General features: G+C 40.1%; 1 protein-coding gene across 1 annotated transcript; it reads right to left on the bottom strand.

Annotated features, from left to right (window-relative positions):
- Nucleotides 1-36: 36 nt before the first annotated feature.
- On the bottom strand, nucleotides 37-25,479 carry LOC113008803 (phosphatidylinositol 4,5-bisphosphate 3-kinase catalytic subunit alpha isoform-like). The gene is made up of 26 exons (XM_026146589.1): nucleotides 25,089-25,479; nucleotides 24,614-24,688; nucleotides 19,853-19,959; nucleotides 19,458-19,626; nucleotides 19,044-19,170; nucleotides 18,492-18,701; nucleotides 18,002-18,096; nucleotides 17,750-17,905; nucleotides 15,011-15,256; nucleotides 14,573-14,658; nucleotides 13,893-13,998; nucleotides 11,879-12,031; nucleotides 11,615-11,749; nucleotides 9,383-9,507; nucleotides 8,669-8,750; nucleotides 8,272-8,436; nucleotides 7,892-7,995; nucleotides 7,587-7,758; nucleotides 7,360-7,466; nucleotides 7,156-7,277; nucleotides 6,688-6,766; nucleotides 6,290-6,460; nucleotides 5,998-6,115; nucleotides 5,206-5,357; nucleotides 4,936-5,098; nucleotides 37-4,791 (listed from the first exon to the last, which is right to left on the bottom strand). Exons 3-26 carry the CDS (start codon nucleotides 19,906-19,908, stop codon nucleotides 4,684-4,686), a joined length of 3,207 nt encoding a protein of 1,068 aa, XP_026002374.1. The 5' UTR covers nucleotides 19,909-19,959; nucleotides 24,614-24,688; nucleotides 25,089-25,479; the 3' UTR covers nucleotides 37-4,683.
- Nucleotides 25,480-25,703: the final 224 nt, after the last annotated feature.

Here is a 25,703-nt window from a genome sequence, read left to right as displayed (position 1 = left end):
TGCAAGGTTTGTAGTGCCAGAGCAAACACAGCTGGGTCAATCTTTAACAAATTTATTTGTACATCTTCACAGAACACTCAGATGATGAGTCAGTCAGTCGGTCAGTCAGTAAGTCAGTCAGTCGGGGTACAAACCTTTACTCCTCGACCAGTGACCCAAAAACAAAACACAACATACATTTATAAATAAAAAAGCAGGTTACTGTGAGGGCAAACTTGTCCTAGAAACTAGCAAACTTAAGGCATTCATTTATAAATGTCTGTATGGCTGCCTATTAGACTACAATATAAAAAAAAAAGGAAAACAAAATGCAGCAGGAAGAGTATTCAGCTTCACCCAATATCATGCAGGTAGGCTGTGAGTAACAATACATTGGCCCGGCGTACATTCATTCATAGTATAGGCTAGAGTTCTGACAACATGGTATGTTATGGAAATATTAGTACTGCATACCAAAAAACAAAGAAAAAAGTATTAAAATGAAACCACAGAGCATGTAGCCATGTGTGAGAGTCTGAGACACTTCCGAACCTCCAAATTGAATATAAATGATCAATATTTCACATATTTTGTCCATATTTTTATTCCCTGCAAGTCTAAGTGTTCAAACCCTTCCACATCTGTTCAATTCACCGAGAGAGAGAGGGACCGTCGTTGCTTCATTTCTAAATATCGGGTTCCATACAATTAAAAAGATGGTGGACACAATAACATGAACACCAGGTAAACAAATAGGAACAGTAACAGAGACACCTCAGACTAGAGGCAGCACACTATAGTCTTCACAGAGGCTGCAGACTTTTACATTCGCTTGGTGTTTGTGTTGTTATGGTCACAGTGAACCATTTTCCCTCCGCTCTCGGTTCTTTGGACACATAGGGGGTTTAAAGACAACCAACAGTCATCTCTGACGTCAGCTGACTCTGCAAGATTGCAAAACAACAGAGATGTATCTTTGTGATACTCTGTCCCCTGCACATAACCCAATCATACAGTTAAACTGAAACAAATGGAGAGAAATCAGATCCTGTGATGGCATGATTTGTAAATCTGAACCTGTGCTGAGCCATGTGATGGTTAAAAGGATAGAAAAAAAAAAAAAATCGGTTCAGGGAGAAAATGGTAGGGCAACAGTTACTGCACCACTTCAGCACCAAAGCTGTGGGATTAGAAGACGTTTTAAACGAGCATGGTCTAAAGAAGACGCCCACATTTCCCCCTACGTTTTCCCCTGTGACGTCAAAGCTGCCACCTGATCTCAGAAAATTTGAACTCAAGCGCAACTTTAGTTCTTCATTAGCTGAAAATGCATTTCTGGGCATCACTAACATTTACTGAGGGTGTCAAACAGGCAACCTGTACCCAATGCTTCAGCAATCGGTACAACACACACAGACCCCTTACACCTCAAATCTAAACTGACAAAATACAGCTGTGGTTTCGATTCATGGTGCTTCAAGTAAAACGACTAATTTATGAAAAAGAAAAAAAAAAAAAATCTAAGTTTACCCTCATTTATGTTTCCTTGCAAATGATGCAAAAAAACAGCATTTTTGTGTGTCTGTTTGTTTTTCTTCTCTGGCACAAACCAGCCAGGAGAGAAAATGATTTATAAAACATTTAAAGACACCTTTGCTGCTAGTGTCATCACACAGAGGCAGAACATGTACATACACACAGTGTGTAGGGTTTTCATTGGAGCCCGCCAATGAAGCTCTGCAACCTGTACAGAACGGAGCACGCACACGCTCGCACACTTTGTTTGGAGAGTACATGGATATTAAAGAGAACACTACACATGAAGCCTACCATAGAAAAAAGGCTAGACTGTAACTGTACATACATACTGCTTAATGCTGCTTCAAAATGTACATCTTACATACATACTGGTTATGCTGCATGCATACTAGGCTAACGTTCTTCTTATAGAGTCCTTCTGGACAAAAAGGCATTGAGAACTAGAGTTTTTCTTTAAGTGCATACCACAATATTTTTTGTATTTTTGTTTGTTTTTTTTAAATTGTAAAAGTCTGTAATATGCCTCACTGCATGACACTGTTCAAGCATCAGCTTTTGCAGACATCAGCGATACTGTCCGATTTGGCACGTAGAGAAAACAAAGGAATGCGTTCTGTGCTGATGACTTGCTGTGTAGGGACAGAAACACGTTACTGATGCAAAAAGATGAGTCATCAATGTTAGCGACTGAATACATTCTAGCCATTAATGCTGCAATGATGTGACGCACGTGCGCGCGCCGCATCGCGACAGAACACAACTTTGGCTTTTCTATACAATCAGCAGTTGAAGCGGCAAAGTGCAGACTGTTTCCCCACAGACACGCCGGGTCTCATACTGTAGTGTCCTAGTGTCTTTCCTACATGCACCGTGAGAGGCTCCATTTCTTGTAAAATACTACATTCTCTCCTTAGCAGAGCACACTGCGAGTTCCACCAACTACGGCCTGCCCAAAAGACACTATGGAACAACAGTTTCCAAGCTGCTTCATGTAACACTGCTAACTCTTCTTCGTATCTCATAGGCCCCCCACCCAACCCCCCCCAACCCAAAACGGTTTTATACCTTTTTTTCACGTCTTGGGTTGTACACACAAACTGAGCATTAATATGAATATTCATTGTGCCAATCACATGACCCCAAGCTGCCCCAAAGTGCAAACAATCTGTTTAAATTTTTCATCTTTCAATACATTTTCTGCCACCTGGATAAATGATCCAATATCTGCTGAGCCAGCGCCCACTTTCAGAGGCTTCCAGCTGAATTTCTGAGGACTTCATCTCATAACTAACTAACCTCCCCCTCGAGACACTCATGCTACTATTTCAATGTGATTTTCAAATGTAAAAAACACAAAACAATCCCCAAACAACCAAAAAACAAAAATACAAGACCAACATAATTCAGTGTCTCCACTTGGCAAAAGACTGCAAGCCTCAAATCAAATGTTTCAAAAACACAATTTAAAATATACTTCAACATTTTAGCAACTTTCTAATGAGAGATGTGTCAAGACCCGCCAGTCTAACAAGGTCAAAAGGACCGCTAAGGCGGTCAAATCATTCGCTAAGCCTGCCATGCTTTTTGACTTAGTGCTGTCAGGGTTTGCTTAGGCAGAGTTTGTAGGGCTCAACAGTGTGCAGTGTTGTGCTGTGATGCCAAGGCTTTTAATCAAGAGGAAGACTTGACATTCCCCAGGGCCTCTGCTTGCCAAAAAACAAAACAAAACAAAACAAAACAAAACAAAACAAAACAAACAAACAAACAAACAAACAGCCAGAGGCTTAATATAGGTCCCATTTTTCAAATGTGATATTGGCACTTTAACGCTTTCCATTTTGCATCATTTAACAAATTATCCCAAGTAGGGCTGTAAACTAGCCACAACGAATCGGGTAAGGCCAAATTAGATGTTAAATATAAGGAAAAAAAAGCTTAAAACCCCCCAAAACAACAACATCAGTCTTACTTTGTGAATATAAAAAAATTGAAAATTGAGGGGTAAAGTAACAGGGGTAAGCGGTAGCACTGGTGGTAGTGTGAAGCTGCAAACATGTAACACAGATGCTTCAACCTCAATTATATTTACAGATACACGCACACACACGCACACACACAATGAAAAAACAAAACAAAACCGTGTTTCTGAAGAGTCAAGTTCAGGTTTTGCCTTTTGCTGAAACTGAAAGAAACTAGGTACATAAATAAATTTAAAAAGTCATAATAAATCTGTATATTATTCTCTAAGTGCTGTTTTTTTGATGGAAAGGCATCATCACCCTGAAGTTTATGCAAGAGTCTAAAGCTGCACCACCATCTCTGGGGTGAAGTGCTGACTCAATGAGGCTGTTTGGAGTGGAGGGTGGAGGCCTACAGATCTGTGCAAAACAACTCAAAGACTCTCCTGCAGATTTGCAACCTTGACGTTTCCACACAAGGAGTTCAAAGGAAGGAGAGACAACTCCAAATCATCTGCGAAGGGGCGACTTCACCACAAAGATGGGGGAAGACATCATAAAGGCTCCCGTGCACCAGTTATCCCGTACTGTACAACAAACCGCAGCTAATTTAGACTATTTCTTGTGCCAACTAGCTCCTAATGACAGGGGTGACAAGATTAAAAAAAAAAAACAACCTCCATTCTAGGTGGAGAAAGTGTGCAGCACTAATACAGCAGAGGGGGCAGCAGGTTGAACTGTGTGGCTACATTTATACCTTGGCAAAAATGTCATCTTTACACTGAGTTTTCCGAGTTTTGGTTTTTATCACTGAGCAATGGAGTAAAAGGATAAGATTTTCCTTGGTTGGCCAGTTTGTTCCTGTTGTGGTTTAAAAAAAAAATACAGAGGAAGCATAATAGCCATGGTGGGTACACCTCCACAGCAACAGGAAAATGCTCCCATGTAGACCCTGAAACAGGCAGCGGATACTCGGACGGCATCATCAAGACCAAACAAAAAACAAAACCCCCCCAAAAAACCCACAGAAACACAAGAACCTCGTTTAGAAAAAGAAAAATGCTGTAAAGAAAAAACAGATCAAGCTGCAAGCATCCATCCTCAGGGAGCCATTTGTGATATCTGCTGTAAACGAGAAGAGCCTTGAAAGACTCGTCTGCGTGAAGTACTCCATGCTGGGACTGGTGGATTGGGTTTGTCTGCAGCATCAGTTTAGTGCATGCTGTCTAATTGTGTGGAATATCCAGTCCATCTTGGTGGTCCACCCTCCATGGTGAGCATCATTCATCTGCTTCATGAAATAGTCCAGTGCCTCCTGCAGCGTGAAGAAAAACAATACAAGATAAAAGATTAGAAAACAAACCACCCAAAACACATATTCAGAAGTTTAAGAAAGCCAAATGTGGGGCTGAAAAGATTTTAAAAGAACAAAACACTGTTAGAGAATGGCCACGTTTACCTGCTCTGTTTTCTCCAGTGCCAGCGTCTTTCTAATGTAGGCAATGTCGTCAAATGACTGCAGCTCAGGCATGCCAGAGCCGAGCATCATGGAGAACAGGTTGATGAAGAGGTTGGCGTGCTGCCTGATGGCTAGGTAGGCTTTATAACACATCTCCTGAAACCTAAAGTGATTGTAGACTTTGATTAACAAAAGTGAATCTTCTTATACAATCGTGTGGTACTGAGGAAGTGACCAGACAACATACACACAAACACATTACTGGAGTACCTTTCAAACTCTTTGGTCTTTGCGCACTCCTGGGATCCTTTGCTGATGACGATGAGAAAGTCTTGTGTCAGAACAAAGGGCACTCGCTCTCTTTTGTAGCCAAACTTCTTTTTCTTATGATCCAGGAAATGGCCAAAATCTATATGAAATAACTGAAGAAGAACAAATAAAGACCAACAGAGAAAGTCAGTAACTAACAAGTAAACTTCCTCTGAGGTTAAATCCAGCACCAAGTTAGCGATTTTTACGATTTATCACAGGCTGTATTAACTGTTAATGGTCTGATACCATCATATTGCTGGTTTATGACCAGCTTGATGAACCAAAGTCGCTTTGACTGACAGTGGCAAGTTCATTGCTCACAGACCAAGAACTCTGATTGTTCCACTGTTTCCAACAACTGTTTGTCTCCAGTGTAACTCTAGCATTAAGGAAAGTGGCCATGCCAGCCCCTGTTCTGGAAAATGAGGAACTCTTTGTTGAGTTTGTGAGAGTTACCAGAGAGCCACACAGCAGCTGCACAAAGCTGCAGCCACTGTTAAAACGGATGCCAAGTTACTGAAATCAGACTTAAAGTATTGTGTCCCCAAAAAGGAAAGAAAGACCTGGTTCAAATAACATTAAAACCACGTCTCTCTTCCCCTCCAGACAAGGAATGCTAGACAAGACCCGCTTAATATGGATATTAAAACATACCAGGATGCCTTTCCTAACATATTTGTCTCTCTCGACATATATATTGTTAAAATATTTCGCCCAGCCCTGCTGCGTATGTGTGCAAATTCAAGTCACCTGTCCATCATCTTTGACCATAATGTTGCTGTTGTGCCTGTCTCCTATCCCAAGGATAAATGTAGCTACACAGTAGCCAGCACAAGACCTTGTGAACAGATCTACAGCCATGTCATACCTGCAAAAGCACACAAACACACAATTAACTTGGATTTTTAAAGAGAAATTACAAATTAGTACATGGCTAAAATCAAATCAAAGAATGTCCATCCACAAACTAAAAGTTCTCTATCTGACACTGCTCACTAGTGCCAAACGGAGACGTTGCACAAAGTATCAGGACAAAACTCACATCTCGCCCTTGTTCTTGTCCTTGAGCCACTGATGCAGAGTATTCGAGTTGAACTGCAGTGCCCCTTTCAAGCCTCCTTTACACTGAATCTGCATGATGGTGTGGGAGTTGCGAACCACCTCAATGAGACCCACGCAATCTCCTAATGACAAGCAGCCATAGGGCAACATCCTGAAGACAAAACACATTTTCTTCTTAGCCAAATGCACGGTCACAAGGATCTCTCTCTCACACACACACACACACACACACACACACACACACACACACACACACACACACACACACACACACACACACACACACACACACACACACACACACACACACACACACACACACACACACACACACACACACACACACACACCAATAACAGGAGAGAAAGAAAGTAGTACCGTAGGTCCAGTCCCTGATTCTGCCAAATGTTCTCCATGATCTTAATAATCTGCAATGTCAGCATGTCCTGGCGCAAGTCTACAACACAGATGCACACACGCACACATACACACAATAGAGACAGTTAATTGCATCCGTGGATACCTACAAATGAAACAAGTACACAATATAAGGATCAATTATTCCAATTATAATAGACAAAGCTCGCCAAGAAACTCTGCATGCTCTAATCAGCAACATTAAGGACAGGGTCGTCCAAACATGCTGCAGCCTTCATATAACAGACCACAAAGTGTGAGCAGTTCTCACAAAGCTATCACAAAAGGAGGAGGACCGAGAGACAGCTAAAAATGTAGGCAGTCATTAAAAGCTTTCCACTCATTTTCTCAAAATATATTAATGGAAATTTGGTAGTGTTGCTCAAAGTGTCGTCAGTGTAAATGACTTTTTCTGTGTGTCAGCGTTACCATCTCCATTTTTGAAGATGATTTCATTGTTCTGAAAGAGCATCTCAGACATGATGTCGGGATTTTCCCAGTTCAGCCACAAAGGCCTCTTTGCTGACGACATAATCCTGCATTCATCTAACCTGTAAACAAATTCAAAAAGATTCAAGTTACTGAACAGATACACACACAGACACACACACAAAATAATCTCTTGCTTCTGACCTCAAGTTTCCAAGTTGATGCGCAGGGTTTAGAGGAGACGTAAAGTTCTGCAGGGCATCCATGTAGTCTGGCCTCTTCATCTGTTCCACAAGAAACCGCATCTGAACCTGCATGAGAGACACGTACACAACCACAAAAAAGCCAAAATGCACACAGATGAGGAACCAGTTCCACAGCATGTTCCTTATACTGTAAGCAGCTCTGACATGTGTTGTCCTAATCAGTACCTTCTGCGTCTCATCCTTCTTCTCCTGTTTGAGGATGTCGGTGAGGTTTATGAGCTTCTCCATGGCCTCTACTTGCCTGCTGAGGTGTTTTAGGTACATGCCACAAGCACGGCAGTAAGCCTCTAACAGCAGCCCAAACCTCTGGCTCACTGTTTTATTGTGCATTTCTGACCTGCAACAAAGCCACATCGAGAAAAATGAGAGAGAAGCAGAGAGGAAAGATTAGTTTTTAAGCCTTCTGGAGGGATACAGTGAAAGGAAGGTACATGTAACAAAAACAAACAGTAGTCTGAATGCTGACTCACTTGAGATGCCAGAAGAAGAAATGTCCTATTCTCTGATTGGTCAGGGCCTTTTTGAGGAGAAAACGGGCCAGGGGATTGTCAAGATACTGCTCGTATTTTAAAACCTAGAAGAGAGGAAAGATTGAAAGAAAAGAATAAGAAGCAGTCCTTGATGCCTTCCCACCACGGGGTCTCTGTACACTGAACACCAAATACAACCCGAGGCATTACAGACCAGAAAGTCTTTAGCAAAGAAGAACAGGATGAACAAAAACACACAGGCTGAAAGGAGGAACTCCAGTAATGAGATTCCAAACATACTTGGTGTCTTCCTTTTTAACCCAGTTTTTCCATTTATCAGTTCTTAAAATTCAACAGATCCAACACTTGACTGGACCTACCTGTACAAGCTGGATCAAGTACTGGGACAATTTGTCATCAGTCAGGTATTTGTCAAGGCAACGTACAGCAAAGTGCCTGACCATGGGGTCTGGATAGTTACAGTCCAGCAACTCCATGGCCTGCTCAGGACGGATAGACGGCCACTCCTTCAACAGACAGTACATCTGGAAACAGGCAAACCAAGAATGATGAAGATGTGTTCATTAGTAACACACTTACTTAAATGAAAAGCTTTTTTTTTTTTTTTTACAAGTTGGTGATTATGCAAAGAAATGCTTCGTACAAAGTAACTGACAAGTTTCAAAAGCAGTTTCAATCTAACTGTGTACATAAACTAAACATCCTTGAATATTCTATGTCTGAGATGGAATAGACAATTATGTGGCAGGAAATTACCTGTGCTACTTCATCTCTGGAGTTCCACTTGACCGCGAGAAGGATCTTGGGAAGGATCTCTGGGATGTTCATGCAGTAGTGCCTGTTTTAAAAAAAAAAAAAAAGGATTGACATTGTGCTTTGGACTGGAGTTTCATTCATAACCAGCTTTGTTTTACATTTATGCCCCTTTTCCATTAGTACCTGCTCAGAAGGACTCACCATGGCTGCGACAACTCGCCTTGGATCAACTTGTTTTCCAATGCAATTGAGTACCAGCTAATGTGTGTGGTTGTCGTTATAGCAACACTGAAGAGAGTCCTGTGACGAATGCTACAACAAAGGTGGACATCGAGGTAAAAATATACCTGCTGCTCGGTCTGTGGTTTTTTCTCAGACTCGGGGACCACAGTGTTGTTTTTTGTAGCCATTTCCCTCGTTGCTGGGTTTCAAAAATGACTGTTTTGATTTTCATGAATGAGACACTCTCATGACTCATCGAGTGACGCCACTGACCAGCTAATTGGTTGCACGCAGTGTGACAACAACACATTTTAGTACCTGGTACCAACTGACCTAATGGAAAATCTGTAAAAATTGTGGCAAACCATGGTGAGTCGATCCCAGTTGGGGCTTTAGAGTACTCTACATTTAAATATAGCAATGGAAGCATTGGCCCTAAATAAAGTATGCAGTAACACAGCGTAGTGCCATGTTTGCTGGTTGAGAGGGTACCTGTGTCTCCAGAGAAAGTCTTTCTCCTGCTCAGTGATTTCTGACAGAGGGTCTCTGTTACTCAGCTGTCTCAACTGCTCGGTGTCACTCTCTGTGAGGGCGTGATCTCTGGCCACTCGATTGCTCTAAAACATACCAGAAATAAAACACATTCAAACACTACATTTTTACATTAGACTCAACACGATAGCAGCAATTAACAAGCTATTAACGCGGTTATAAAATACCTTCACAACAACACCAGCAAACAAGATAATGCTTTGATCACATAAAAGTTAGGAAGCAACAAAAATGTATCATATTCACTGGGGCTCCATGTGTAAATGAACCATGATTGTGTTTTTATGCTTGTAAAACAAGAAAAAGTCTGAAAAGTAACAGAATATTTTAGAGGCACAGCTGCAAAATGACAGATTAGCTGTGAAATGTTTCTACTAAACACTGAGACAGAGTTGGAGTGCAGCTGGAACACAGCACAACCACATACAGCGTAAATTCATCTGGAGACTCAGACTTTTATACGACCCCAACAATGAACTGTAATCCTGAATTAAAGCTTTCCCTTCGTTCCTTCATCACATTCATAAGACAAGAATAAAATCTGTTGGAAACTGGCTTTGCCCTTCGTCCAGTCATTAACAAACATCCTTAATAAATACTGCAGACAACTCATTCTTTTTCTGGATGAGTGATATTAACGTCACATCACATAGCACAAGACGGGCACTATTACACTTGACACGCATATCATGAATAAAACATGAGCTCACACTGTTCACATCTTCTCACATGGCACAGTAACTCCAATAACCTGTCACTTTAACACATCAGTCACGGTTTTCTCTCACATAGAAATCAAATAAGACACGCCATCATGTTCACCGTCATAATAAATAAAGACATTAACTTACACTGCGCCTTGCAAAGTACTGGAAATAACTGAATTAATTAAGTTTAATCTAGTCAGCAGTGATATTTTTTTCCATAAATGTCCAAAATAAACTAAAGGGGGGGGGGGGAGTGGACTGTGGGTTTTTTGTCGCATGTTTCTGTGTGTCTTTGGAGTTCAGTGGGTTTACAGTTTAGTGGGGCTTCATTAGCACTTTGTGACTACAGCTGTTCACAGCACAGCTCGACATGACCAACCCCTCACACAGTGGAAAACCCTAACTGACGTCAAAATAATTTGTGCTAATTGTGTCTGTGCTGCCAATAATGTTAAATGCATGCAAATGTTTTGCTAGAGGCAGCACTATTTTGTGGAAACAAACTGCATTTTTGCACACCAACATAACATAGACATGAATAACGCCCAACTATATTTAGAGCTGACCTTGCACAACGCACATATCTGTGCTTGCACTGTGGCATGTGAGCGGACGTGAATAGTGTGAGGTGATGTGCTAAGTTATTCATGATGTTTGTATCAAATGTGAGGAATGCTCAACTCATACTACATGGTGTGAGGATCATGTGATCATAACAAAGGCTCTGTTCATACCTGGAATTAACAGGGTTCTTTGGAGAGCCAATCATAAACAGACACCTCCTGGAGTGTCAATTCACACCCAGTATTAGAAAAAAAAAATGTCCACATCCATGTTATTGGATCTCATTTCAACATTTTACTTGAACATTTAAAGGCACATGCTAAAGTCAGGCCTGTATGAGGCAGCGGTGGTCTTTCCATGCCTGGTCTGTTGAGCAGGCTTCACTCCATTTTAACCTAAGGCACATTTGGACATACTGTGCTACAACACTGCAGTCATTTGTGGCCCAGCCAACCTCCAAATGTGGCCTGAGACATTGGATCTCAGTACAATAAAGCACACACCTTTGACCTTTTAAACAAATGACTCAATATCTCAATCTACATACAAGTATTATGTATAAGCCATATGAAAAGAAAGCAAATATTTGAACTCTGCCAGCTGCAAAATAAATGTTTTGCCAGTGTGTATCTGAAAGTGAATATTTTATTGCATTTAATATTAATTTATCTAAAGTATATGTCTGTTTTGCAAATTCACAACTGCCTGTAACAAGTACAATGGGGTTAATAGTTCTTATATTCCTGACCTGCTTTACAGAGTTCACACCTGCAAGACTCATGCTGGTCACAGAGATAAGTTTGGAAGACATTTTCTTATATAAAGGCTGTGGGGACCCTATCTGCAACCAAGTGTGTTGGCTTAAAGTTAGCTAAACACATTTTTTACAGTCTTATATTACCTGCCCTGAGAGGTTGTAGTTGAACCCTAGTTCCCTTGAGATGGTCCAGTTTGCGTGATCTTCCACTGCATTCATGTCTGGGTATTTGACAGGACTACTAAAGTGGTCAAACTCCAGCTCTAGACATGGTGTTTCCTGGAAAAATAAAGATTAAAAAAATATTTTTTATAAAACGAAATACATTCGTATTCCTCATTTTGTGGTTACAGCTTGGTTATTTGTTTTGTTTGTTACATTTATTGACAAGATGTTATACGCAAATACCTTATTTGGGTTCGACCCAGTGACTCCGATGGGGTTCAGGAGGTCTTCAAGACCATGGGGGACAGGCCAGAGATTCAGAGCCATCTTGTTGGCCACCAGCGTGTGTGTATAATCAAACAAGTTGACATTACCCCATGCTAGTGGACAATGCTCCTGGGAAACAAGACAAACACAAATACCATGCATATTATTTCAAATCACAGAGATTTTTAACACGTGACAACTCTGACTAAAGTTTACCTCGCATAAAACTAAATATAATTATGATACAGTAAGAGAACTTGGCCCACAAAGGGGTTCAGACAAGAGACAGGATACTAAGACACTTGGTTCAGTGAGCCTTAAAACTGGTAATTTATCATCCATGCTGTCGAAACTCTGTACGGGCTCGGCAGGCTCCTTGGCACCAAGACCAAAGGTTAGGTTTCATTCTTGGTTAGAGAGACTAAAGTGATGCTCTTTGGTGGATGCTGTTAAATTGCCTTCTTAACTATAATGAAATAATGGCCACAGTTGCTAACTCTGAAAGGTTAAGTATATGTAAGTGAATGTGGTTGATACTTAATTTAATGGAACTGTGGTTAAATTATCTTTGTTATTCAGTAACAATGTATTTAACCATTCCATTCCCATCAAAGCTGCCTTTTAAAGGCCTGACAAAGGCTAGTAAAACGTTTCTGATAACATCTTGATCTTCACAGTGAATTTTCACTACAGGGCAGCATTTGAGCCAGATGACAAAGAGAGTGACAGATAGAGTTACAACATGCAAGCAACCAGTCAAAATGCACCTATTTATAGTAAGCTGTGGAACAATGGGCTGCTGTAAAAGGAGTGTTTATCTTTAATTCAGGTGGGGCATGAAAAAGCATCCACTAACCTGACCTCAACTTAACTTGGCACAACAAGAGACGGGACTCACCCCAGGCGTGTGTTACATTATCCACCATTGGGACACACTTCAAACACACTGATACACACATCTAGCTCTTCCCTCAATTTTTCCATCAGAAGGAGACGGAAAGATGAAAGAAAAATCAGCAAGTATGGTATATTGGCCACATCCACAAAAACAGACCCATGCCAGTTTTATACCACACAGTAAACATAGACACCATGTGGTGTAAACAACATGTAGAAAGACTTTTAATGCCACTTTGCAAGTATCAAGAAGAGGTCATTCTGCAGCTTGGAAAGACACCACAAATGATTTTCTGATCAAAAATTTGAAAAAACTAATTTGGAATCCACCACTTCCTGTTATTATGTTACTCTGATGTGAGTGAAGTGAGAATAACTAGCACTTTTCACCACATGCCTACACCTATTATATGAATGGAAAAGTCCCTCCAGCCGATTGTGTTTCTGTTGATGTTTTTTGCCACCACAGTGCCCACGGCTGATTAGTAATTAAACAGAGTCAAAAATGATACCACAGCGTCCATTTACTGTGGACACATATACTCAGACAAACTGACACACAGGGCACAGCAGGTTCATTCATGATGCACAAGCACACACACACGTCGGGTATTTATATCTTGTGGGGACATCTAATTGAGAGAATGCTTTCTCTAGCCACTTACTCTAAACATATTATAACCCTGACAGTAAAACCAAATTTTGAGTCTCAAAAATGCCTTCAAACTTGTGGGATTTTGGTCCCCACAAATATAGTAAACTTTGGTCCCCACAAAGATATGAACACACACACACACACACACACCAATACATTTACATAGGTGCCTATTGACATTTACCATTTTAAAAATGAATACACATATCCTTTATTTGGGGCTTGCAAGAGATTTGCTGTCTATTTTAAATCATTTGTAATCATCAAAAATACCTTAAACTACCCAGGTTATTAAAGTTTCACTAAAAATGGAATTTTACAATTTTACCAATACCAACTAAAAGACGTAACAATGACAACCAACTGACACTTTCTATTTTTGCAAGCCAATTTCCTTTCAATGATGAACTCAAGCAGAGCTTTGGAGCTCTTTCCTACCTCCTTGGCTCCCTTTCTGCCCTTGACAGAGCAGATAGAAAGGCAGAGTCTGGCAGCACGGGGGATGTCTGGGATGTACATATCATACGTAAGCCACTCATTCCACCTGTAGCAAGAATGAAAGCAATTAGAAAAGTCCAGATATATATGAACAATAAAATCTCAGGTGCATCTTAAGCTATATTCCAAAAAGGTTCTTAAAAAAATCTCTAAGATCTACCAAACTATTTCCAGGTTCTATCTCAGAGAAAAATAAATGCTCACACACATTACAATGGCACACCTCTCACTGAGGTCACAGTATATTTTAAGCAACAAAATTTAATTACACAAACAAATGTCAGATGTCTTTGTTTTAACACACAAGGGCTCCAATATACATTCATCTAAATAATTTTCTTTATTTTGAGAGCGAGTGAGGACCAACACAGCATTCACAGTAATATAATCTGGCAGTTTAATGTTACTATCCTGAGCTAAACTGTTAACTTACCCTCCTGCCTCCAACTGCTTAATGTAAATGAGTAGTGTAGACTGTCTACAGGGAAACTTCGGTAAAACACAAAAGCGAATTAAAGCAGGATTCATTTTCTTTATCTGGCACGAAAATTGACTGTCACCAACTGCTGAGGTTTTCCATCTAAGGTTCAATATAGTGAACTGAGAGGCTGGACAATTACCTGGGATTAGAGCAGGGTACCCTCTGTGTATTTACATTGTCACACATCTGTTCACCTCCATGGTAAATGCCTGTCCTCACATATATCTATAAATAGAGAAGGAAAGCAAAATACATCAAAGAGGAAAGTTAAAGAAGAAAAATAATCTGGCAGTTTAAATAGATTCACAAATGGGATTCCACAAATCCACATGAGAGCTGCTTTCCCCCTTTATTGAGAATCACTGTTCACACCAGATCTCAGCAATGACTGCTAACAGGATGTAAGTAATGGTAAGATGTTGCAAACTGTCATATGAAACTACTCACAAGCAGTTCTTAGTTTCAGTTCATGTACTTATGTAACAATTGCTAAGTCAACTGCAAAAATGTAACTTCTGTTCTTTGGTGGCTTGACTGGTAACAAAAAGGTCAGCCCTCACACTTGAGCTGGCCCCACCTTGTCTATGTCCCGTATATTGACGTTAACATAGGTGGCACACAGGATTCGTATTCGTAGAGTCCCGTTGATGGTCCACAGAGACTTGGCAGCTGCCTCCCCATTCATATACGATGTTGCCGTGGAGATGCGTCGGGAATATGATGGCATGACAAAGTTATCTGTAGGCAATTGGGTGTACAGGCTGTCCTTAGCCATTAGCATCAGGTTAGGCATCCTGCCCAGCATGATGCAACTACGGATATACTAGAGGGAGAGACAGAGACGGGGAATGACGCAGAGAAGGATAGTTAGTAGAAAGTCTACACAGAGCTACTGAGCAGATAGAGTTTCACAGTGTCAAGGTGTGATGCTATGATGTCAACTGGTCATTTTCCAGGAACTGCAAAGGAAAAAAAGAAAATGGCACGTTTCTGGATTTTTCACCTTTTCTCTGAAGGTATGTTTCTGAAACATGTTTTTATGAGAGTGTTCTCGCAAAATGACATAAAATAGAATTCTTACAAGTAATGGACACATTTTACATATCTACAATACTTAGAATAAAAAGATCTTTAATGGATTTACTGATAAATATTGACCCAAAGGACTGCATGACCTTTTTTTCTTTAATTAAAATTACTTTTATTCCTTTAAGGCAGCAGGGCTGATTCAGTGTTAGGGTTTCAGTATGGGTCTGTCAATCACTGTATTCTATTGTGGCTTAGTTACGATGCAAGTAGATCAATACTCACTTGTACCATGTTTGTAAATGATTAAACTTTTGATAAAAACTCCTCTAGGTTTACATGAAACTGTCGAATGATCACAGTCCACACAGTGTTATCGCTGCAGGATAAAGTTGCCAGCATCCCTATAGGGGCAAATTTCACTGACTGAAAGCCCAGGTTGCACCTCTACAGGGAGTGCAGAATTATTAGGCAAATGAGTATTTTGTCCACATCATCCTCTTCATGCATGTTGTCTTACTCCAAGCTGTATAGGCTCGAAAGCCTACTACCAATTAAGCATATTAGGTGATGTGCATCTCTGTAATGAGAAGGGGTGTGGTCTAATGACATCAACACCCTATATCAGGTGTGCATAATTATTAGGCAACGTCCTTTCCTTTGGCAAAATGGGTCAAAAGAAGGACTTGACAGGCTCAGAAAAGTCAAAGATAGTGAGATATCTTGCAGAGGGATGCAGCAGTCTCAAAATTGCAAAGCTTCTGAAGCGTGATCATCGAACAATCAAGCGTTTCATTCAAAATAGTCAACAGGGTCGCAAGAAGCGTGTGGAAAAACCAAGGCGCAAAATAACTGCCCACGAACTGAGAAAAGTCAAGCGTGCAGCTGCCAAGATGCCACTTGCCACCAGTTTGGCCATATTTCAGAGCTGCAACATCACTGGAGTGCCCAAAAGCACAAGGTGTGCAATACTCAGAGACATGGCCAAGGTAAGAAAGGCTGAAAGACGACCACCACTGAACAAGACACACAAGCTGAAACGTCAAGACTGGGCCAAGAAATATCTCAAGACTGATTTTTCTAAGGTTTTATGGACTGATGAAATGAGAGTGAGTCTTGATGGGCCAGATGGATGGGCCCGTGGCTGGATTGGTAAAGGCAGAGAGCTCCAGTCCGACGCCAGCAAGGTGGAGGTGGAGTACTGGTTTGGGCTGGTATCATCAAAGATGAGCTTGTGGGGCCTTTTCAGGTTGAGGATGGAGTCAAGCTCAACTCCCAGTCCTACTGCCAGTTTCTGGAAGACACCTTTCAAGCAGTGGTACAGGAAGAAGTCTGCATCCTTCAAGAAAAACATGATTTTCATGCAGGACAATGCTCCATCACACGCGTCCAAGTACTCCACAGCGTGGCTGGCAAGAAAGGGTATAAAAGAAGAAAAACTAATGACATGGCCTCCTTGTTCACCTGATCTGAACCCCATTGAGAACCTGTGGTCCATCATCAAATGTGAGATTTACAAGGAGGGAAAACAGTACACCTCTCTGAACAGTGTCTGGGAGGCTGTGGTTGCTGCTGCACGCAATGTTGATGGTGAACAGATCAAAACACTGACAGAATCCATGGATGGCAGGCTTTTGAGTGTCCTTGCAAAGAAAGGTGGCTATATTGGTCGCTGATTTGTTTTTGTTTTGTTTTTGAATGTCAGAAATGTATATTTGTGAATGTGGAGATGTTATATTGGTTTCACTGGTAAAAATAAATAATTGAAATGGGTATATATTTGATTTTTGTTAAGTTGCCTAATAATTATGCACAGTAATAGTCACCTGCACACACAGATATCCCCCTAAAATAGCTAAAACTAACAACAAACTAAAAGCTACTTCCAAAAACATTCAGCTTTGATATTAATGAGTTTTTTGGGTTCATTGAGAACATGGTTGTTGTTCAATAATAACATTATTCCTCAAAAATACAACTTGCCTAATAATTCTGCACTCCCTGTAGGTGTGTGTGGCTGCAATCAGCCAGGATTTTTCCCCCATAGAAGTTTGCTGAATGAGGATTTGGGTAGGAAAAAAAAACAACAGAAGTGCAGTTTTTGCATCAGAAACTGCTCAATAAACTCTATTTTTTGGACATAGCTACGAGAGACACAGCAAACAGTGAGTTAAGATAAAAAAAATATTGGACATATCGGAAAGTCCAGCTGTTCATGATTATGTAATTGCATGGCTGTTTGTGTGCACAGCTGTTGTGTCAAATTTATCTGTGCAGTATGCCTTTTTACCTTGTACTGGCTGATGGGGTACTTTTCCAGCAGGTACTCGTCACAGCCGCAGACTTTGAGGATGTATTTACCCTGATATTCCTGAACACACATCTTTAGCTGCTCTGGGGACAGCAGCATGCTTCGTGTCTTCTTACGAATGGCCTCTGCAATCACCTGCAGAGCACCATACATGCAGATATTAAAGGTGGTGAGTATTATTTATTACTGGACTGTTGTATGGCTGGTATTCACACTGCTCAGGTATCTTACCTGTTCAGGCACACAGTCGTGGTTGATCTTCAGTGTGTACTTTTGCTTGTCATTATTTGGAGAAACAATCACCCATATTACAACAATAATTTGACCTACCAAAAAAAGAGACACAAAAATAGATCAAAACACTTTTCCATTGCACTGACAAAAAAACAAAACAAAATTAACTATCGTAAGGGTTAGGATATTCATTTGAGTACTATGACTAATATAATAGCATTACACCACTTACATAAACCTAATAACTGCTATAGATAAATCATTAGACCGGATAGTTTACATTAACCATGAAGAAAATTTAAATGCCCACTAGATTCCTGTTTTTTTGTATTTCACATGTAAAAGTTTTCTTTATATATAATGTTCGTAAAAAACAAAACAAAACAAAAAAACCACACACACATATGAGCCCTGCATTTTCAAAATGTTTTTCCCTAGAGAAAATAAAAGAAAAAAATATGGATCATTGACAAAAGTTCTTGCCTACCTTTGTCCAGTTTGCTATAGATGTGTTTGGGAAGTTCCTGTGTTGACTCTACATTAGGTGGGTAAACATACAGCGCTCTGCTGTGGGGCCCACTGGCATCTCTCAGCTCCACAGAGTCTTTACAAACATTCAGGATGTTTCTCCTGAAGTCCTGAACCTCAGAGTCCTTCACAAGGTCAAACTCACACACAGGCATACCAATCGCGAAACCTAACAGAACAGAAACAAGAAATGGCTTAAAAGTTTTAGTAAAGTCATCAGACAATCTTTTTAGCTTGCCTCCTAACAAAATTCTGAGTAATTCACAGATTGTTGCATCTTCACACTCTTTTTGGTTTATCAACAATCAGTAATAAACGGGAAAAAAAATACTCACTTAAAATTGACTGTTTTGCTACACTTAGATTTCTTTTAACTTAACAGACACATATAAAGATATTGTATGATATGATATATTATATTATAATATAATTGACTTATCATTTATTTATTTATTTTTAATAACAATGTTGGAGCACAACCACTACTTAACAAATAAAATGAAACTCTCACCAATCTCTCTGTTGAGGATCTTTTCCTCTCTGTTGCCAACTGGTTCAATGACCTTGAGGAAAGGCTGAAAGAGTCGGAGGTCGCACAGCCTCCGGGTTTCATCATAGAACTCCTCCCGCTCTGCTTCCTGTAGGAACGGAAAAAACAAGAGGTTGCGTTCTATATTCCATTTTCGTTTATTGTTTTTCATGAAAGCTAACAATGAACTGTTGTGGTAGCCAGCAGTCTCTCTATAGGTGTAAAATGGATGGTTCAGAAAAGCACAAATGTGTTTAAAGGTCTTGAACAAAGATGAATGTTTATTTTTTTTGTAAAACCATCCAATTAAAACAAAGTGGGTTACCCCTGTAATTTTCACAAAACTGGAACACAGATTTAGAGAGTTTAGATATTCAACTGAGTGAGAGTTCTCACCTGTGTAACGCTGACGAAGATGTAGGATGTCTCTTCCTGTAAGAGGTGATGGAGAGGATATTTTCGGGCCTCCTTAAACAGCTCATGTTTGATGGTGATGAGCGTGGCCTCACGGAGACACTCCAGGGTCAGAATCATCCCATTGGGCAGAAGGCAGTCCACCAGAATCCTGCAGAAGAGCCCATCATCATTACAAAATGTTCATGTTCAGCATTACGATTTACTTTGCGCAACTTACGCTTTCTTTGGGAATTGGATATGGCATTTACAAAACAAACACATACAATTAATTTTTTATTTCCAGTAAAGGAAATTAAAGAGCTAATAAAGTCCTTCTGTGCACAACAGTGATAGCAACTTCATTTCTTTTCACAGAACAATCCAGCATGTCATACCTGGGGGGCATCAGGTGGATGCCCCATAGCTCCCCTGAGGATGGCCTGGGAGGCATCTTTCTCTCTGTCTCCCAGCTCAGTTACACAGATAAGCTGCAGAGTGCAACCTGAAAAAGAGCAACACTCATTAGTGCAAATAACAGGAAATTCTGTTAAGCTCAAGTTGCAATGGTGACACCAATCAAAACAACTAGAGTGCTTCAATACAGTTTATATGATGCATTTGTTCATGAAATATATCAAGTCAAAAACATAACCAACTGGCAAATCTTGTTCGAATGCGTATGAGCAACATACACAAGGTAACCCATTGCACGTTCATTGTGACTTTAAACACTCCATTAAGCACCTTAATGCATGAAATTTGATGAGTTATGGCCCAACAGGAGCTACATCTGCTTGAATGGTTGCCAGCACCGCTTGCTCAATCTGCTTTACTTCCAAGTCACTGTGGTTTAGGCTCAGCTGTGCTCAGTGAGTTAAAGAGAACAAACATGTTCGATCAACCACATTAAAGCAGGGCTGAAACTAGTTCTGTGAGCGCAGCACACACAGCATGTGCAAAAACTGGAAGAGTTTGTCAGTCGAGAGTATATTACCGGCATAACTGTTTGTTTGTTTTTTTAAAAAGAGATTTACCTTACAGATAACATTACTATAGACAAATGCTTACTAGTTGATCACAAAGACCCATCAAGCATATTATCAAAAATTAATTTCTATATAGCCTTTACCCAAAGCAAGAGTAATCTAAAATATTAAATTATTCAGCTTTAAACATCTGTTGTTATACATGAAGCTAATTTGGAGTAACATTCCTGTCACATTGGTTTTCCACCCTGCCCTCACAAGAAAATACATTTTTACTCAATTACTGTCTGTTTGGTTTAGCAATGTCATGAAGACAACCTTTGTTTGGATTCAGTCACATTTCCTGATCACTGTTCTAGTCTTGCACTCTCCTATATTTAGAGCATCACCTTGTAAAATTTTCAGTCCATTTGTTAGCAAGTCAAACTTCTGCCTGGGTTACCATTTGCTATCCTGAAACCATTAGTAGATTAGATATGTTTTGAAGTGGAGGTATATGAGATATCCCTATAGTCAGTATATTAAGACAATAAAGGGTACGTAATAGACAGAACTACAAGCACAGACACCAAGTAATGTACTACTATGGAAGGGATCAGCAACAATAACCTTACCAGTCCTTTGTGATATCTGTTATAATATAACAGCTTCTTCAAAGCCATCAGACTTCATTGACAAAAAGTTATTTATATTGTATTTAAAAGGTATATAACCTTCTTGATAAGTTCGTTTTTTTAAGTTCTTGTTTGACTATCCTGTTCTAACAAAGTTATTCAGATTTGAATTAACCCTCTAAAACATGTAGAACCATGAGAAACTGCTGTGTGAGAGCATGTTTAATCTGTGAAAACATTCCAAATTCAGAGCACACTTGAAATATTTTAGGCAAAAGTCAACCATATCCTTTTGGGAATCCAGGAGGGTTGAGCGTCTATTTGATTCTCTAAGGCAGAGATCAAATCCAGCCAAAGACTTTCTCCACAACCCTAAAAATAACAATGCCTGTCTTCTATCCCACTTTCACAAATTATCAAATTGTAGCACCCTGTAACAAGATGCCTACACCCTGCATTTCAACACATCCACATCAATACTTACTATAAGATTGGAAATCTGATGACCGCATAGTAACTGTACCCAAGCCACTCAGACACACATTCGCCATGGTCAGCTTAAGGTTTGAATGGTCAATCTGTGCTTAAAACTCTTCGTTTTCTTCAGTCAATGGCTAAGGAAAGCCAGGTGACCCAGTGCTGACCTATTCATTCAGATTCAGTTAAAGCTACCAAAACACAGTTTGACATCTTTGTCTTTCCAAAAGCAAATTAAAAGAAGGTGGAAAAAAGAACAGTGTTTGAGACTCCTCTATGCAAAGCTCTTCCTTGCCTCGGCAGATACAAGTTGGATGCTGTTGAAATTTTAATTCTAAACTGTCTGCATAAATGTTTCATGCAAATTGATCCATGTAGATTCATCTATATTTTCATACCTGAATTCATTCATAAAGAATAAAAAACATAGAACTGCGTCAGACTTTGCACAAATTATGAAGATCTGCTGTCTTAGAACAAGTAAAAACTCATCTTTATAATAATAATAACAGAATTATTTACACACTTTTGCAAAAAATTCAGAATTAAGAATTACAAACAATTCATTTTAAATTACTATATTTGCTGAGTGTCACCACTAACAGTCTAATTTCTTCTTACCATCCCACAGACACTGGAAAATCTGGATTTTATATTTTAAGCATTGCAGTGAGATTTGCATTTTGGGCCAACAGATCAGCTACTCATGTCCTACATCAGTTTCTTATTTTTTTTAAGTTTATTTTATTATTTTTTTTAATATCAACACTGATGTCCAAACTTATCTTAATTTACCCGAGCCACAGGGAGTTTTCATCTCCTTTCTTGGTTTCTCTATTACTGCACAACACTGCCCCTGCCACTGCTCTCCACTTCACTTAAATGTAAACGTATTTCTTTATAAACAGAGAAACACAGCAGCATGTAGATAGTATGCAAATTGCAGGCAGCAGCGTAAGCCTGTGGATTTGGAATGAATCTGATTCACTAACACAAACAAAGTTGTAAGAACAAAACTGGCGGTGCACACGTGTCATGAATCTGATGGTGATTTTGCATGCACCTTAATTTTTTGTGCAGGGTAAGAACATTTCCATGCACATATTAGTGAATGAGACCCATTGTGAACTGTAGACAAGTACTACTTATGTCAGCCAACACAAATACTACATCAGGCATAGACAGACCCACTCTGAGCCAGGAAAGAAAGTAGAAGAAGAGAGGAAAAAAAACAAACAAAAAAAAACAAAAAACCTATCTACATGGAAAAAAATTATACTTTTTGAAAAAATTTTAGTAAAACGTTAAGTTAGTTAGTGTTTAGAAAAAGTTGTAAGAGTAACTTTTTTCACTGAGAAAAAAAATAATATATTGGTCAAGCAGGTAGGAGCTGTTACTGCTCATTTTATTCTAAAAGAACAGTTAGTTAAGGAATGTGATGGCACTAAACACTAATAGAGCCTGTGATAGCTACAAAGAGCATCAGACTGGAGTTATCAGGCAATACTTTGATCTAATTTTACAATACCAATGTTGCCATTACATCCCACTGCCCTACACAATAGGCGCCTGGGCCTGCAGCATTTCTCTTGGGGTCTAGATCACATGGTGTGAGTGAGTGAGTGAGTGAGTGAGTGAGTGAGTGAGTGAGTGAGTGAGTGAGTGAGTGAGGCATCTGGCAAGATGCCTTTTGGTGCCCAACTTTGGAAATGTACTGAGGGTCTGACTTGTTGGGAGGACACCACAGGAAATATCCATAATATGCAGGTAGAGTTTAATTGTGGAGGTCTTTATCACCACATTCACCCACTACCCCTTGTCTTTTTCAATGTATAATACCAATTGGAAATTTGGAGAGCTAAATGACAGGTTAATGTTTTTGCACCTATTGCAAACCAGCACTGCTGTAAAAAAACAAAACAAAACATATAAGTCACACAATAAAATAAAATAAAAAAATCCAAATTCTATGAATAAATTCAATTCAATTCAAACAGCAGGGTCTTGTAAGATAAAGAATCCTACAATAATACATTGACAATTGGCAATGGTTGGAAGGAAAAACTCCCTTATAACAGGAAGAAACCTCCAGAAGAACCAGGCTAAGAAAGGGGTAGGCATCTACCATGACTGGTGAGTGGAGGAAGACAAGATAATTTTGATATCAATTTAAAATAGAGCCATGCATGTCCCAAATGCAGTATAATAAATAAATTCCAGTGTGATTAAATTACTAAGAACAAATTAAGACTAACTTAAAAACTGAAAACATACAAGTAAATTTATAACAACACTATACTGATGAAGCAAGCTGGAGTTCCACAGGCAGGCAATTTCACACTTGAAGCCCTAACAGCAAACACCCAGTCGCCTTTTGCCCTAGTTTATTCAAGGGACAAAATGATCAAAGTTATAAAATAAGAGGAGCAAGAGTAGAAACAGGGGAAACCCCCTGAATGGAGTAATGCTACAGCTGCTCTAAGTTCTCTGCCCAACTTAAGGTTTGTGACAGAGAGAAAAAAATGCCTGCTAGTTACAAGAAAGGAAAACGGCAAACTCTGTTTACAAAGAACTGCACCATGAATATGTACAAAAACAAGCTAAAATAGAAAACCCTCAGTAAGAACAACCCACCCATTGAGCAGTTCTGCGATGTGTAACCCTGATCAGGATGCAGCTAAGCACTTCAGGACAAAAGAGGAAGCTTCTTCACAACACAGGATGTGGGGCAAGGGGAAACACTGGCCTAGACACAAGCTTGCTTTGAATACTGTCACAACTATACAATAGATGTGTGGGCTAGCCACAGCAGGCTGGCAAGATCAAACATATGCTCGGTCTTTACAACAATCAGCTCAATAGCCCTGTGGTTAACACTAGGTTTGGCCAGTTGCACCACACTGCAAAACAAAGGAAGCTATGGGCAAACAGTGATTGACATCTAGTTTCCTCAGTCTACAGAGTGAGCTTTACCGATTCAACTATCAGTTACCGGAGACATGACTATATTACATATAAAGCGTCTTTGCTGGACAGTGAACAGAAGACTGAGACACCGGGAGATGAATGTGAAACATACCTTAGAAAAACGCCCTCCTATTTGGACGATGGGGCAGTTCCACCCTTCATGTTTCAATCCATCTTCACGTTGTCACTGAAATGTTTGAGGAGAAAATCATAACACAAACAACAACACAGCCTGCATCAGCAGCAATTCGAGTGATTCACACTGCCTAGCAGCAGGTTAGCTAACACTGTGTTTGGGAATGACAGCTCAGAGATGACAACTATTTACAACGTTTCACGCTATAGATAAAACAATTACACAGTCTCGACAACAGCGTTTATAACCATTCCGCCTCTGGGGAACTACAAACATTATCATTCGACTAATGTACGCCAGACTGGAAATTGTTAATGTTAGCCCCCTTCTTCTAACGTTAGCTAATAGCTAATAGTGAACCGTGTTGGGGAAAAATATATTCCCAACATAAAGAACGGGTCGTGTGTCTAATGAGGGGTGCAGATATAGCTAATTTAATGGAAGAACCTACCCATATGGCTTGGCGTCAACACGGCGACGTGTTCGTGCGCTAAAAGGCTTCCCCCGGCTAATGCCAGTTAGCCAGCTTTCCTGCTAGCCAACCCCTCCGGTTCCCAACGGTGGCTCCCGGCGCCGGTCAAAGCAGGCTGTTATCCGTCTGTCAGCTTCTGCGCCAGCTATCCGTGACAGCAGCCCCGCACTGACAATCAGCTCGCTTTTGTTTTGAATTATAAGCCACACAGTAAGTAAAGACAGACCTGCCTGTCCGGTCACGGGGACTCAACCTGAGGATGTTATGACCAGCTAAACTGCTGGTCGACTGGACAAGTTGTCTTGCTGCTGCGACAATGCAGCCACGCTGTCTGTCTAGGGCCCTCCTCCCTTCCCCTGAAACACACACAAACACGCACACACACAAACACGCACCGAGAGTGAAACTGCGTGGGATTTATCGGTGTCATATATTTGTGGTATGAGGCGTGTGACTCACTTACATTTCAAACAGCAAAACAGATCCTATTAGAGAATCGCACTACATTGTCGCAGTGAGTTACAAAAATGTGTTTGTGGGTGTGCCTCATACTTTTTTGTTTTGTTTTTACAAAGTGGACCATAGGCTTAATTT

This window comes from Astatotilapia calliptera, chromosome 17, assembly GCF_900246225.1.
Source record: "Astatotilapia calliptera chromosome 17, fAstCal1.2, whole genome shotgun sequence".
Classification (NCBI taxonomy): Eukaryota; Metazoa; Chordata; class Actinopteri; order Cichliformes; family Cichlidae; genus Astatotilapia; species Astatotilapia calliptera.
The sequence above is the reverse complement of the archived record's forward strand: the minus strand, read 5'-3'. Positions and strand labels throughout refer to the sequence as shown.